A 13536-nucleotide genomic window follows, 5' to 3' on the forward strand; every position below is an offset into this window, starting at 1 on the left:
TTGTGATTCAAAGAACTTAAACTTTTGTGGGGAAGAATAAAACAACTAGTGAAAAAGCCCACAAAGTGAGCTGTGGTTCCAATATGCAAGGTAAAGATTGCTGGTTTAGATTGTGAAAGAAAATACACAGTAATCAATGCCAGATTAAAAAGATAAAAGAATCTGGCTTCACATATTAACTGTCAAAAAAAAACCCCAGAAGTCTTTTAAAAATAATATACCTGGGCTTACTATGACAAAATTTTTGTATTCTTGCTTTTCCTCTACAACTATGAGTATTATACTTTTTTAAAATGTGAAAGCTGAACTTCTGAGTTAATTTGGTAACACTAAGAGTTGTAAGAATAAGAAAAGTTCTAAATAACAGAAGACTTAAAGTAAAAATTGTAATAGTAACATCAAAAAATGTCAGCAGACTTGTTCTTAAAATGCTCTTAAATCAGCTCTTCTGGTTATCAATGGTGAAGTTTCTGGGCATGTGTTAGAAGCTTCATCAAACTTCCCTCTTCCTGAATACAGTTGATTTTTATCTCTGTTGTGATTTTACAGCCTTCATTTTTTTACCCCCTTCTTGGGATGAATTATTAATCACAGCATCCCTGATTGGGAACCCAAGGGTACTGCCAAATTTATAATCAGTGTGTTTGTTTGTTTGTTTGTTTGTTTGTTTGTGGTTTGGGGGAGTTTGGAGGTTTGGGGAGATTGTTTTATTTTCCTTTGTTTGGGATTTTTTTGTTTTTATAAACTTAGATATGAAGCATATGCTTTTATTTTCATAAACTGGCCACTGTGTGATAATTAGCAAATACAGGCAAGGAAAGGATTTAATTCATTCCATCAGTAATATATTATTACTTTACATTAGTTGTGTTGGATAGATCATGAAACACAGAGTCCTTTCTCTTCCAGACAGGATAGTAGAGGCCAAGCAGGATAGTAAAGGCCAAGGCTTTGAACAATTTAAGTGCAATCAATATTTTGTGGCTAAGGTACAGGGTCTGTCACTTGTCAGAAAAGATTGTGAAGGATGACAGGGAAACTAGGATTTGATGACGATTTGCTTCCACATCCAAAGATTACATTCCAATCATTAAATGTCACAAGAACATTTAATGTTTTCAAAAGTGATTGGTGATTTTTGAAAATGCATTTTTAAGTCTCTGAGTTGTCAAACCAAGGTGTTTTGCTGGGATCCATATTTTTCAGAGGGCTAGAGGCCCATTTGTTCTACAAACAGGGATTCCTTTTCAATTTGGATGGCATGAGCCTGAGGCACCTGTGGTCAGAGATTGCCTTAGAAAAATCTTGCCCGATAAGAGTCAAATTAGATGAGAACAACAGCAGAAGCAACTTCTTAGATAATGGAAAACTGAATTATGTCAGATTATCACTGTTTTACAACTTGTGTCCAAACCCATTTCAGTGAGTTTATATTTGATCTCAAGCTGCAGTTGCCTCCAAAGGGCAAAGCCTTTGAGCTCTACCACAGGACACTTCCAGTCTTAAAGGCTTAATTGTGTTTCCAAATTGCTGCTGGTTTTATGCATGAGAACATCCTTCTAGAGGAAACATTTGGAAGCTGTGATCATGGACCAGGGCCTGATCCCAGGGAAGCCTTGATATACCAAAATACGATGGTTTGGCAGGGGATGAAATCTGAACATTCCACTTTTTATGAAATATCCTGGTGTTTGTATGTCTTGAGACACAGCTGTTCAAGGGAAAAGGGACACTTTCTTTTGTTGATTCCAATACATCGTGCTCTTTGGATCCATAATCTGTGCTCAGGTTATTACTCTGGAAGAGGTCAATATGTTTCCTGTGCAAGGAAGGAGCTGTCAGGCTTGGTTCCATGTGATACTATGAAAATAAATTTCCATGCAGATTCTGATTTGCTTCAGAGCTGCACCACAAGACAATCTATTATTGACCTCAGAAGATTCAGACTGTTAGAACTACATTTTACTTTTCACTTGTGCACAGTTCACTCTTTATCTGTGTGTGTGCATGCTCCCCTCCAACAGAGACTTTTACAATATAGGAGTCAGCAGCACGATAATGGAGAATTCATTAAATGGAAAATTGCTCTAAGTTACAGGAATTTATTTTAAAGTTAATTCCCCTCTTCTGCTTTCAAGTGTCATGAACTGGCAGTTACTCAAGGTTTTTAGCAGGTAAAACAGTAAGACAACTTATTTTTTAAGGCAGCTTTTCATATGCATAGAGAATTCAGGTTCTCCTGTTTGGTGCATTTATCTTAATTGTTAGCCTGTTAAAAAGATGTAGAAGAAAACAAGAATAAAATAACACTTTAGCTCTTGTTTGAATTATACTTCTCTGATTATTTGCATTTTTATGGGGTGTGATTAACAGAATATCCCACTCATGTTGGTTTCACTTGGAGCTGTTTAAACTAAGCATCTCTGAATTAGACCATGATTCAATAGAGGAAGTGATTTAGGGCTTTAACTTCAGGTCTTGATAAACCAGAGGATGATTCTGTTGTGAAGATTTGGTTTGGCAGAGGGAAAGCTAGAAAAATCCTTCCATCCATCTCAATATTTGCTTCCTGCAGAAGTTGTCTTTCAGATCAATATTGACCTCTCAGGAGAACAGTGGTTTGACAGTTTTCCTACTATTGTGCACCACAGCAGAAATGTGCTTTTTTGATTGATGATATTCTAGTAGTAGCAGATGTTCAGAAAAATCACTGTGACCTGTGTCACCAGTTCCAAGCCTGAATTTAGCCAGTCTAGGCAAAAACAAAACCAAATTACCTAATATATTTGCCCTTCACTACTATTTTTAAATTGAACTTTGGGACATCTAGACATATCCAGGTGCCCTAATGCTCCCATGTTTGTTCCTGTAACCTAAAATATCACTCTCCTTGTTCCTACCCAAGATATGCATGCACACAGTCTCTGAAAGCCTACTGAAACATTACTTACAAATAGATGTTCTTATGACCAGACCAGCTGAGACAGCAGTCAACACATTTCAATGCCCTTGGTGACAGAAGCAGTTTTAGATGGTGCTGTTCCTGTTTTCCCAGTATTGTTTGTGACAGTAGCCTGTGCCGTGGCTTGCCTTCTGGTTGAGGTCTTTGTGAGACTGTGACATGAACCAGGTTAGGAAACTGATCCAGATAAACAGTGTTTTCAGAGTTCTTCCTTTTTAAGCTGGGTCACAGACAAACAGAAAAGGAGATAGATCAAAACAATCTATCTGAAAAGTGTCTGAAAAGAGTGATTTGTGTCCTTCACCTCACTAGATCCTCACATCTCTGTGCTGAGGTGTGCCTCACAGCTGTAGTACTCTGTGTTGCTGTGTCCCAGCCACCAGCTTATTGTTCTGTGCTCTTCTTTAATTTCAGCAATTCAGCTTTGTCTCCCTGCCCACGGATGTCCTGGAAATAGAAGTTAAAGACAAATTTGCAAAGAGCCGACCAATCATCAAACGTTTTCTGGGAAAACTCTCTATGCCGGTTCAGCGCCTCTTGGAAAGACATGCCATAGGGTAAATTTTGCTGCTTACATTGTTTCATGAGTGTGTTGCTATTCTGAAGTCCCTGGTGATATATCATTATTGTGATATAATGATGGTGAGGGGAAGTTATTACTGTGTGATAAATGGTGTTGGTCTTAATTAGAATTTATAGGACTGTGGGCCAGACAGAATTCCTTCTATAACCCTATGCATGGCATTTTGAAAAGTGAGATCTGGCATTTAGGAAAGAAGACTTTTTTGTGTATCATGGCTGCAGATTTGGAGAGTGCAATATTTTCAATTTGAATATTATTTTAATGTTATCAGCAGGCTGTCTTCATGTTTCAAGGAATTACCTGTGAACTGAAAACATGCCAGATCTGTTTCTCCTCTTTTTAATTTCTGGAAAGGGGAAATATTATAAAAATATATATGTGGCATGTTGTAACTAATGCTTTCTGACCCTACCCTGCTGCCAAGGAACAACCTTGAGCTCACAAGCGCTGCCCTGCTTCCCCATTGCATGAAAGTCCTGGGAAAGTGTATGCTGCCAAAATAACAAAACCAATTTAAGGAAGATGTATAGTAATCAGAAAAAGCCAAAAAGTTGGCTCTAAGCCTGTAATGTTCAGACCTTGACCAGCAAGAGAGAAAAAGAGTCATCTTCTGAGGAAAGCATACGCAATGCAGTTTCCAAGAAGGCATTTCTGGTAATTGGATCTCAATTCAGCAGAACAGCGGGAAGATGAGCTTGTTGGAAGTGTTTTTAAACAGCTGGTTCAGAAACTGGCTGTGATACTGACAGCTGAATCTACCAGAAGGGACTAAGCTACCTCCCTGTTTCTCAAGTAGAGGAGATAGAGTAGCTTTTTAGAAACCAGATGGATAAGAACAGCTTGGGGAAGGTAGAACCCTGTAACTGGTATCACTGGCTTTCCTCTGTATGAGAAGATTTCTCATCCTCTTTTGATTATAACTTCCTATTTTACTTCCTTATTGTAAACACTGTCTATCTAAGGATGTACTTTGCCAAGAGCAGTGCCTCCAACCTGCACTAGATCTGGCTCAGTTTTAATACCATAGTGGCATTTAAATCTCAGGCAAGCTCAGTGTGAAGTATGCACACAAGCTCAGTGAGGTCATACACAAATCTTGAGGTTGTCTCATTTATATGAGTTTCTGATGCATGTGAAACTATGTTAGCAAGTATATTTGGCCCAACTGGAAATGAACAATGTTTCTTTCAAAAGATGTATTACTATTTAGTGAACCCGTTACACTCAAGAAATGCTTTGCAAAGATTGATTCAGCCTCTTTGTGGGCAGCTGGGAAGTTAATCTCTTCTGTAGTTTCATTCTGTTCTGAGGGGTGGATGAAGTGTGGCAAAGGGAGGGACCTGCACAAGGACAGAATGGAGTCATTGATCAACCTTGTCAGGAAGGTGTTCTCCTGATATTTCAGCTTCATAGAGGTAAGAGGGGTGGAAAGAGATGAAGAGCAGTCACTCAGCCAGTTTAGAGAGAGAAGGTGGTATGCGGGGACTGGCCTGCACAGGGTTTTGTAAACAAGAACAGGAAAGCTGAATTTTATGGACACGGTGAAGGGAAGAAAATACAGAAATGCAAGGTTCTACGAAAAGGTAGATGGTCAGATCTGCAGGGAAGCAAAGTCTTGTTACAATAGCTGAAGTGGGAGTTGTTTGCTTCCCGTGTCGCTATTTTCATACCCATACTGCAGAAGTTTCATTCCCACCATTCTCTCTATATTTATACATACGTGCTCGTGTATCCCAGCAGCCTGTCTTACTCACTTACTCAGCTGTTCCATTGTAATTGAAGACATTGTCCTCTCCTCTGCCATTCGTTCTCTTGTATGCAAGTCAACATGCCCTCATGGCTGGGATGAATAGTCTTTATGTATTTTATTATGTATTTTTATAGGACACAGCAGATTTATCTATGCACATAGTAGTCATAGAGTAGGTTACAGACTATTGTGACAATATTTGTTTTCTTTCAGGGACAGGGTTGTAAGCTATACTCTGGGTCGCAGACTTCCTACAGATCATGTCAGTGGCCAGCTGCAGTTCCGATTTGAGATAACTTCTTCCATCCATCCAGGTAATTCTCAGTCTTAACCCATCATTTATCTGGATTTCTAGATTTATTTTTTTTAATTTTGTTTGCATTCTTTCATTCTTTCTCTTCAGAAATTTACATTAATTTCTTGGCTGCTCTGGGGAAGTGCATCACAGGATGCATCAGTAATCACAATTTCTTCCCTCTTTCCCCTTAGGGCAGAGCTACTGGTGTCTCATATTCCTCTTTTCTTGGCTGTTATTCTTCCAAATACTCCACCACATCACTGGGAGAGAAGAGAGTGGAAAACTAAAGTCTCATCTGCTTCTCTATCACCTTCCCTAGTGAAAGTGCTATATGGGCTGTTATTTGTAGAGTCACCTGCATTTGAGCACTTCATATGTAAAAATTGATAATGTAATAGCAAAGATGATTAGAAAATTTCTAAATTTAATTATTTTTAATAAAAAAAGTAAAGCAAAAAATACATTCCACTTCTTTCCCTCCCTTTTGGTTTGGTTTTGGTTCATGTTCTCTCTTATTTATTTATTTATTTATTTATTTATTTATTTATTTATTTATTATTTGGAAGTGGCTGTCATGATGGTCTAAGGTTGGACCTTGGTTTTTGTGTCACAGTCTCAACAGTATTTCTCAGGGACTCTTTGACTCAGGGGCTCTCTGCCCTCTGTGCTACAATTTGTCAAGCCAACAGCAGCTGCATGAGTGGCTGGCAATCACTTGCATTTCACTTGCTGGAAAATCTTGACTATTTGGATGGCATGAAAGAACACAGGTTGTTTGACATGTGAGAGGAGGTGGAACAGATGAGGATCACGTCAAGGGATATTTAGGGGAAGTTTTCGCCTTTCAGGGGTGGCAAACACATTTTTTTACATTCTCTGTTGTGGAGTCTTGCCAGCTTCAGTGTGACAAGAAGAATGTCATTAAAATCTCAGGCAAGACTTCCTTGATTCCCATAATATTTCCATCATTTTCCCATAGTATTTCCTCTGATGCTGGTTTGGCTCAAAGAGAAGTTTCAAGAAGATGTTACCTTCAGGTAATGCTGCAAGGAGGCAGGATACTGGTTATGCAGATTACCACCACAAGTAAACCCATGATTAAAACCACTGTACAAAGACTGCCTAGCAAAAAAACCCCAGCGCTTCTTGATAGTTGTTCAGTTGCCCACTCATTTCACACTGTAATTTATGCTTTTAATTTTCTCAGATTGCTGTGGATGCTTGTGCCCCCACAGCCAACCCTCTGGTTCAATCAACACTTCTTGTTTAAAGAGTAAGTAATTCCTTTTCCTGTCTCATACAGATGATGAAGAGGTCTCCATTAGTGCAGATCCTGAGCCAGCTGACCTCCCGGAAAGCCCTGTGAACAACCCCACAGAGGAAAGCCTCGGTGAGCCTCCATGCATCAGCACAGTGACCTCAGAAAGTGCAGCTCCAGAACAGCTAAATGGATACAGTGTGAACAGTGTCGATAGCCCAGGGGCTGTCAAACCACCCGGGGAAGTCAACCAGAACAGCTTAAATGAAGAGCTAGCAGGAGATGGGGAGGTTGATGCGGTGCCAGTTCCTGAGCCCTTGGAATCCATCCCAGGAGAAACGCTGCCTTCTTTGAGTGCTACGGACCTCATGGAGCAGTCGGATCTGCTGGCTTGCATGTCTCCTCCTGAGCCCGAAGTTAGGGAAAATAACAAAGTCAATTCTGGTGTTCAGGGAGATGGTGGAGTCTTGACCAGCATAGAAACAGTAGATATTGATGAGGTGAGTGCAGATGTGCATGCTGGCAAAGACCTAGAGAAGAGTCAGGAAGAAGAAGAAGAAGGGGCTTCAGCTCAGGAGGAGGAAGACAACAAGCTACAGCTGAGGACCACAGCAAAGAGGAAAAACAGGCCATGCTCCTTGCCTGTGTCTGAACTTGAGACAGTCATAGCTTCAGCTTGTGGTGAGCCAGAGACCCCTCGCACACACTACATACGGATACACAACCTGCTCCACAGCCTGCCCTCGGCACAGATGAGCAGCGATGGAGAAGAAGAACAAGATTGCGGTAATGGCAGGGAGAACGATGAGGAGTCTACTGTCAAGGAGGTGCTGGATAAGGAGGTGGTCAGTGAGAGTGAGACCATGGCAGCAGAGCCTCCTCTGGAAAACGAGGCTGAAGAGAACTTCAGCCAGAGCACGGTGCCTCCTGGGACCTTGGATGAGCAGCTCTCTGACTTGAACGATGGGCTGTTGGATGGAGAACCCCCCAGGACAGGAAGTGAGAGCGAGTCAAGCTCCAGGCCCAATGGTGACAATGAATGTGAGGCGTGCGACACCTCTTGCTACAGCCCCTCTTGCTACAGCACCTCCTGCTACAGCACCTCCTGCTACAGCACTTCGTGCTACAGCACCTCCTGCTACGACAGTAACAATCGTTTCTCCAGCCACACGCGCTTCTCCTCCGTTGACAGCGCAAAGATTTCTGAAAGCACAGTCTTTTCCTCACAGGATGATGATGAGGAGGAGAACAGTGCTTTTGAGTCAGTGCCAGATTCAGTGCAGAGCCCTGAGCTGGACAGGGAGCAAGTGGATGGCTCCTCCCAGTGGCCAGATGAACTAGTAGCTCATGGTGGGAATCCACAGAGAGCCACAGAGGGTCTAGACACCCCAGTAGCAGGTCCAAGCAGCAGAAGAGAAGGTTAGATCCTGAGAACTGATGTGCTGGGCAACCCTGATTATCTAGATGTCACAGAAGGCATCAGATAATTGAGGTTTCAGATAGCTCACGGTTTATTTCTTACTAACTCAGGGGCTGTGAGCTGGGCCAAATATCAGGGAGGGTTGGATAATTGAGCCTGTCCTTAAAAATCTCAGCAAAACCATCTGAATCAGGTAGGGATCCATTTGTATGAATTACTGTAGATATACATGCATCATTATAGAATCAAGATCAGCTACTGTAGTTATGTGGCAGATCAGCATTATCACATCCACCAACTCATTCCTTTTTTCCTGGGATTTTTCCATATCACATATCTGATGTGCTGCCATGTGTCTGACAGTCAGTGAGAGGACCACCTCGTGCTTGTCAAAGGGCAGATATGTGGATTTACACCACATAAAGGTCTGGGCCAGTTTCTGTAAATGTTTGTTAGCTGTACATAATCATAAGCTCTTACAAACACAGTTTTCAAGCCCCATTTGTTCCAATTCCCCAAGTGTCAACCAAATGTACCTCAGATGTCACAGATCATAGGGCAACTCAACAGTTGAGATTTATATTTTTTCTTAGATACTTCGGAAATTTAACTATATTAAATAAAATTCTCATCTCCCTATTCTTCCCTAGAGATAGAACATCCTTCAAATTTATTTTTTTTTGTCTATGTAATTTAGGTACTATTTTTTCCAATTCCTTCACAGTTACGTTAAGTCCCTCACCCTGGTAACTTTTCATGTTCTCTGCAGTTGCATGAAGAAGGGGAGCTGATCACTCCTCTCTTCTTCAGCTAGTGTATCATTTTTCTCCAGCTGAAGAAGTAGAGGACCCAGCTGCAGCTCAGGAGTTATGCAGCAAGGTCAAGAGGTAGTCTTTGCGTTCCCTAATTCTGAGTCATCTGTCTCCCTCTATAAGTGACACCAAATTAAAATGGCAGCAAATGGATAACCTTTCCTGGTATCGCTGAGGAACTCAAATTAAAGCATTCCTCTATGTTTTCCTTCTCCGTTCCCAATTTATTTACTCACACCTTCCTTTGCCACAGACCCTACCTCTGCAGAAAATCAGGTGTAAGGGTGTCCTTACGCACCAGTCTGTGTAAATACTTTGTAGACAGCTGTGACTAGGGAATTATTGAGCCTGTAGAGCAGAATCTAGCACAAATAGTTAAATTTTCAGAAGCACACAGGCATAGAAACCCTTCTTCCTTGCTTGCAGATGAGAACCTTTGCTTGTGAACAGCATTTACATGCAAGTACAGCTAAGGGGGCACGAGCTTGTGTATGTGTGAGACCCTAAGTACAGACTTGGTGGGTGTTTTGAACTGTGTAAGCTTTTTGATAGGGGATGTGGCGGGACAGGGTGTCTTCTGCATATGGATTCAGTACAGCACCAAGACTTGAGCCTCCATAAAGGGCACTGCAGTGTCCCTGGTGGCTTTGCCTTGTTTAGCTGAGTGTGTGTCTGAAAGGCAGCCCAGCTCTTAGCACGCCCTCGGTGTCACTGGGGGTGCCTCAGTCAATGTGCACGGTGCTTCATGGCTTGGCAGCTGTTACAAACACAGTAGGTGTGGTCACCTCCACCCACTCCAGGTGACTGACACTACCATGCTTCCGCTGGCTTGGCGTAACTATCTTGACTAGGGGAGAGTCAATTGTGGTGAGGTAAGTAAAGAAACATAGATGGGTGACCTGGTAGTTGGTTCTACAACACCTGTAGTAACAGCACAATTTTTAAGGCTGCGAGGGATGGACTTTTAGCACTGAGTCATAAATTTACGTAACTCTGCGGTCTGTTCAAAACATGCAGCAGATACATCTGTGAGATACGCCTATACACAAGTGTTTTAATGAAGGCATTTACCAGGCCAAATGGTATCATCAGAGCACCTAGAGGGGAGTATTTCTCAGTGATTTTTCTCATTTCTGAGTGGTGTGAGGTTTTTTACAGTTTCATACAAAATTGAGTTCTGCTTTCTAGCTGCTGGGTTTTTGGGTTTTTTTAAATATTTAATTATTTTGTAATTTGTTTTTACGTTTGATTGGTATATGTTTGGGTTTTTTTACAAAATGTTCATTCTTAGGCTGCTAAGATTCTAATATTAAAGAGAGATAAACCAGCTAGTACATGGTGAGTTTGGCTTAGCATTCCCCAAATCACCAGAACCATTCAGCTTAATATATTTTTTTCCATAGGGTACATCTTTCTGATGCATGTAAAGATTATATTTATGCAATTCAGAGTCTATCTGTGTTAACAAGCCATGCCAGAAGTTATAGTCAAAATCTGTTACTACACACTATGAAAATGTGTCCCTTAGTTAGATAAATAGTCCTGTTTTCTAACATTTTAAAGACAAGCCAAGAAGGAATATTTTTTCTGGAACCTGTGAAGTTTTAGCATGTTAAGTCTAAGATGAGGAATGCATTTTCATCTCTACTAGAACTTCTTAGTTTTTTAAAGGACTCTATAAACTGACTTGATCTTAAGTTACTTATTTCTCTCAACAGAACGCGAGTTTCGACATTTACTTAGGTTTCATTTATTTCAAATTTAAATATGGCAGGGCAATTGGAACTAGATGGTCTTTAAGGTCTGTTCCAACCCAAGCCATTCTGTGACTCTATATATGAACATATATACAATGTTAATGTTTAAAAACTTATCCTGTGTGACCCTCTTTCTTCTTTTTCTTCTTTCTCTTCTTCTTCTTCTTCTTCTTCTCCTCCTCCTTCTCCTCCTCCTTCTTCTTCTTTTTCTTCTTCTTCATCTTTCCCTCTTCTCTCTCAGGTCTTCCTTTATCTCAGATCCTGGCTATATCTCACTATCTTTTGTCCTTCTCTTCTACCACCTGTCTCCTACCTGTTTCTGGTCCTTCTCTCATTCTCCCTTCTTCAATGCAAGATGGACTCTTTGAATTTTGAAACATACCCATGGAAGGGGATGAGCTTCTGTTTTGCAGGGACTGCAAAATCCTTCCATTACAGTCTACATAGGCAGCCATTGATCTTTTTGAAAAGGAGAGAAAGATCCAAGGCAGCTTTTAGCCTTGTATTCCATTGATGGAATGAATTAAAAGTTGGAACCAGGATTTTGCATGTTCCTGCCAGTTGCTGCAGAAGCTTGAGATTAGTTGTACATGAGCAGTATTTCTCAGAGATCAAGCCTGATTCTTCTATCGCTTACACTTGTGTGTCTGTGAGTCCAGAATCTGGCCCTAACAGTTTAGCGGTGACTCAAGAGACTTGACTGCATTATTTTAATACTTCTTTGCCATATGAGTTGCTATTAAAATAGTGTCTGAAAATAGGAATACCCAGAGATGCTTGTACATCAGGTTAACCTATTTTGAAAATAATACTTGTTTTACAGTAGCACATTTTTTGAACCACATTGTAAAAACAGTGAATGACTGTCAATGTCTTAAATATCTTGTCCATAGGTGATTGTCCTTTACTCCATAATTCTCAGCCAGTCAGCCAGCTTCCTTCTCTGAGGCCTGACCATCATCACTACCCAACTATCGATGAGCCTCTTCCACCAAGTAAGCTTTAGTTTTTTTATTTTATTGCATTTTTTCAGCTTTTCCTGTTAACTCAGTGTAGAGGTCAGTATGTCTTTCTGAAGAGCCCCGTCTGTTCTGTATATACATTCTCCAGAACCCAAGCAATATGCCCTTTTGTTTCCTTTATTTGATCCTTACTTCAAGTGTTGTCATGTTGTTTTAGACAAGCTTCATAACCTCACTCTCTGCCTTGGTCCATCTTCTTTCCTGAAATGAAAATATTCCCTTTTTCTAGTCAATATGTTCAGACTTGTATGATTTGGATCTGTCAGTTTTTCTGGAAGCCTGACTATAAGGCTTTCTGGGTGGTGTATCAGCAAAGAAGTCTGATTTTTCTGTAGTGTTTGTCTCCAGGTTTTCTGTAACCAACTTCAAAGATGGTTTGGGATGGCAGTCCCTGTGGTCTGTCAAGTCTGCCTGAGGATCCAGCAGCAGCCTTTTCACACTGAGGATGCTCCTGGGACAGACAGGTTCAAATCTGAACCAAACCAGCAGAAGTTGGGAAAAGGCAGCTCATGTACAGTGGTCTTATTACACTGTCCTTAGATTTGATAATCAATGAATTTTATGTTCACTGTGGACTGTAGTGGCATCTACACTTGCATTGAATAAAAATGTGAGGGTTTTAAATAGTACGATCTATTAGCAGCCTGATAATACGGGACTTTTACCACCAAAGCAACTGCTGGAGTTTTTACTTGTGTCTGTCGCCTTTCCTTTATGGATTCCCGGAGGATTACCCTGCTTCTTGCACTGGCGTTCGGTGCCCAGCAGAGCGCACTCTATGCCCTGCATCCTGCGGCTGATCACCTTTCAACTGAGCACAGGATTTCACAGCCTGAAATGTGCAGTGCCTCACAAAAACAGCCAGGCATATAAACAAAGCGCTCTATTTTCTTCAAAGCCCAAGACGGGAACACACTTATTTGGCCTATGGTGCCCTTGACAAATAATTCATCATTTGCCAACCATGCTGTCAGAATTCCCTGAGCTGAAAATAGCCCCGATGCTGGCGTCAGCCGCACAGTAGCATGAATGATTCAAATGCCTTTAGCCCAATGAAGTCTTATTAGAGTCCCACTGTGGCTTGCCAGTGAATGATGAAATGGGAATGGTTACCTCTGCAACAGGGAAATATTTCTTTTCCTCCCACTCTTACCGCAAGACTTTGTGGATCAGGCACATTCCCTATTAGATGACTTAATGATAGCACAGTAACACCAGCTCAGGTAAACAGAATATACTGTAAATCTATTTCATATTCTTCCATAACCAATTTAATACATTTTTGCTCTTTCTTATAGTTATCCTCAAAAGGCAGGTATTTCTACTATTGGTTTGCTCAAGAGTTTTCACAACAGGGTATAAGGACATGAAATGCAATATGTGATGATGAAGTACAATAGTGATATCCCTTTGTAGGATTTTGTTTCAGCATTAGCATATAACGCCATCTTTACAATAAAGGCTGACACTGTGGGCTTAATTATATTGATCTTAATAGGAATATATGTACTAAATTAATTTTGAGTGGGGAAAAAAGTTGAATTGAAAAAAATCACTTAGGAAATACGGTTTCCAAAAAGTCTCCATGGAATTTTATGATAATTTCAAAATGAAAACCATAGCCTTATCTAGAAATTTTTCTTCTGCTTAAATTCAGTATCACTATTTCAGTGC

General features: G+C 40.7%; 1 protein-coding gene across 5 annotated transcripts in view; it reads left to right on the forward strand.

The window, feature by feature from the left end:
* The window catches only part of HECW1 (HECT, C2 and WW domain containing E3 ubiquitin protein ligase 1), a 263533-nt gene that overhangs the window by 183693 nt on the left and 66304 nt on the right, over positions 1-13536 (forward strand). For 3 of the 5 annotated variants that reach the window (XM_015618819.3, XM_015618820.2, XM_015618821.2), the window contains 4 exons: positions 3377-3519; positions 5509-5609; positions 6897-8270; positions 11734-11835. In XM_015618819.3, coding sequence (XP_015474305.1) covers positions 3377-3519; positions 5509-5609; positions 6897-8270; positions 11734-11835 — 1720 coding nt within the window. The remainder of the gene's footprint in view (positions 1-3376; positions 3520-5508; positions 5610-6896; positions 8271-11733; positions 11836-13536) is intronic. The other 2 variants (XM_015618822.2, XM_015618823.3) reach the window with 1 other exon arrangement.

The sequence above is a fragment of the Parus major genome, chromosome 2, assembly GCF_001522545.3.
Source record: "Parus major isolate Abel chromosome 2, Parus_major1.1, whole genome shotgun sequence".
In the NCBI taxonomy this organism is placed as follows: Eukaryota; Metazoa; Chordata; class Aves; order Passeriformes; family Paridae; genus Parus; species Parus major.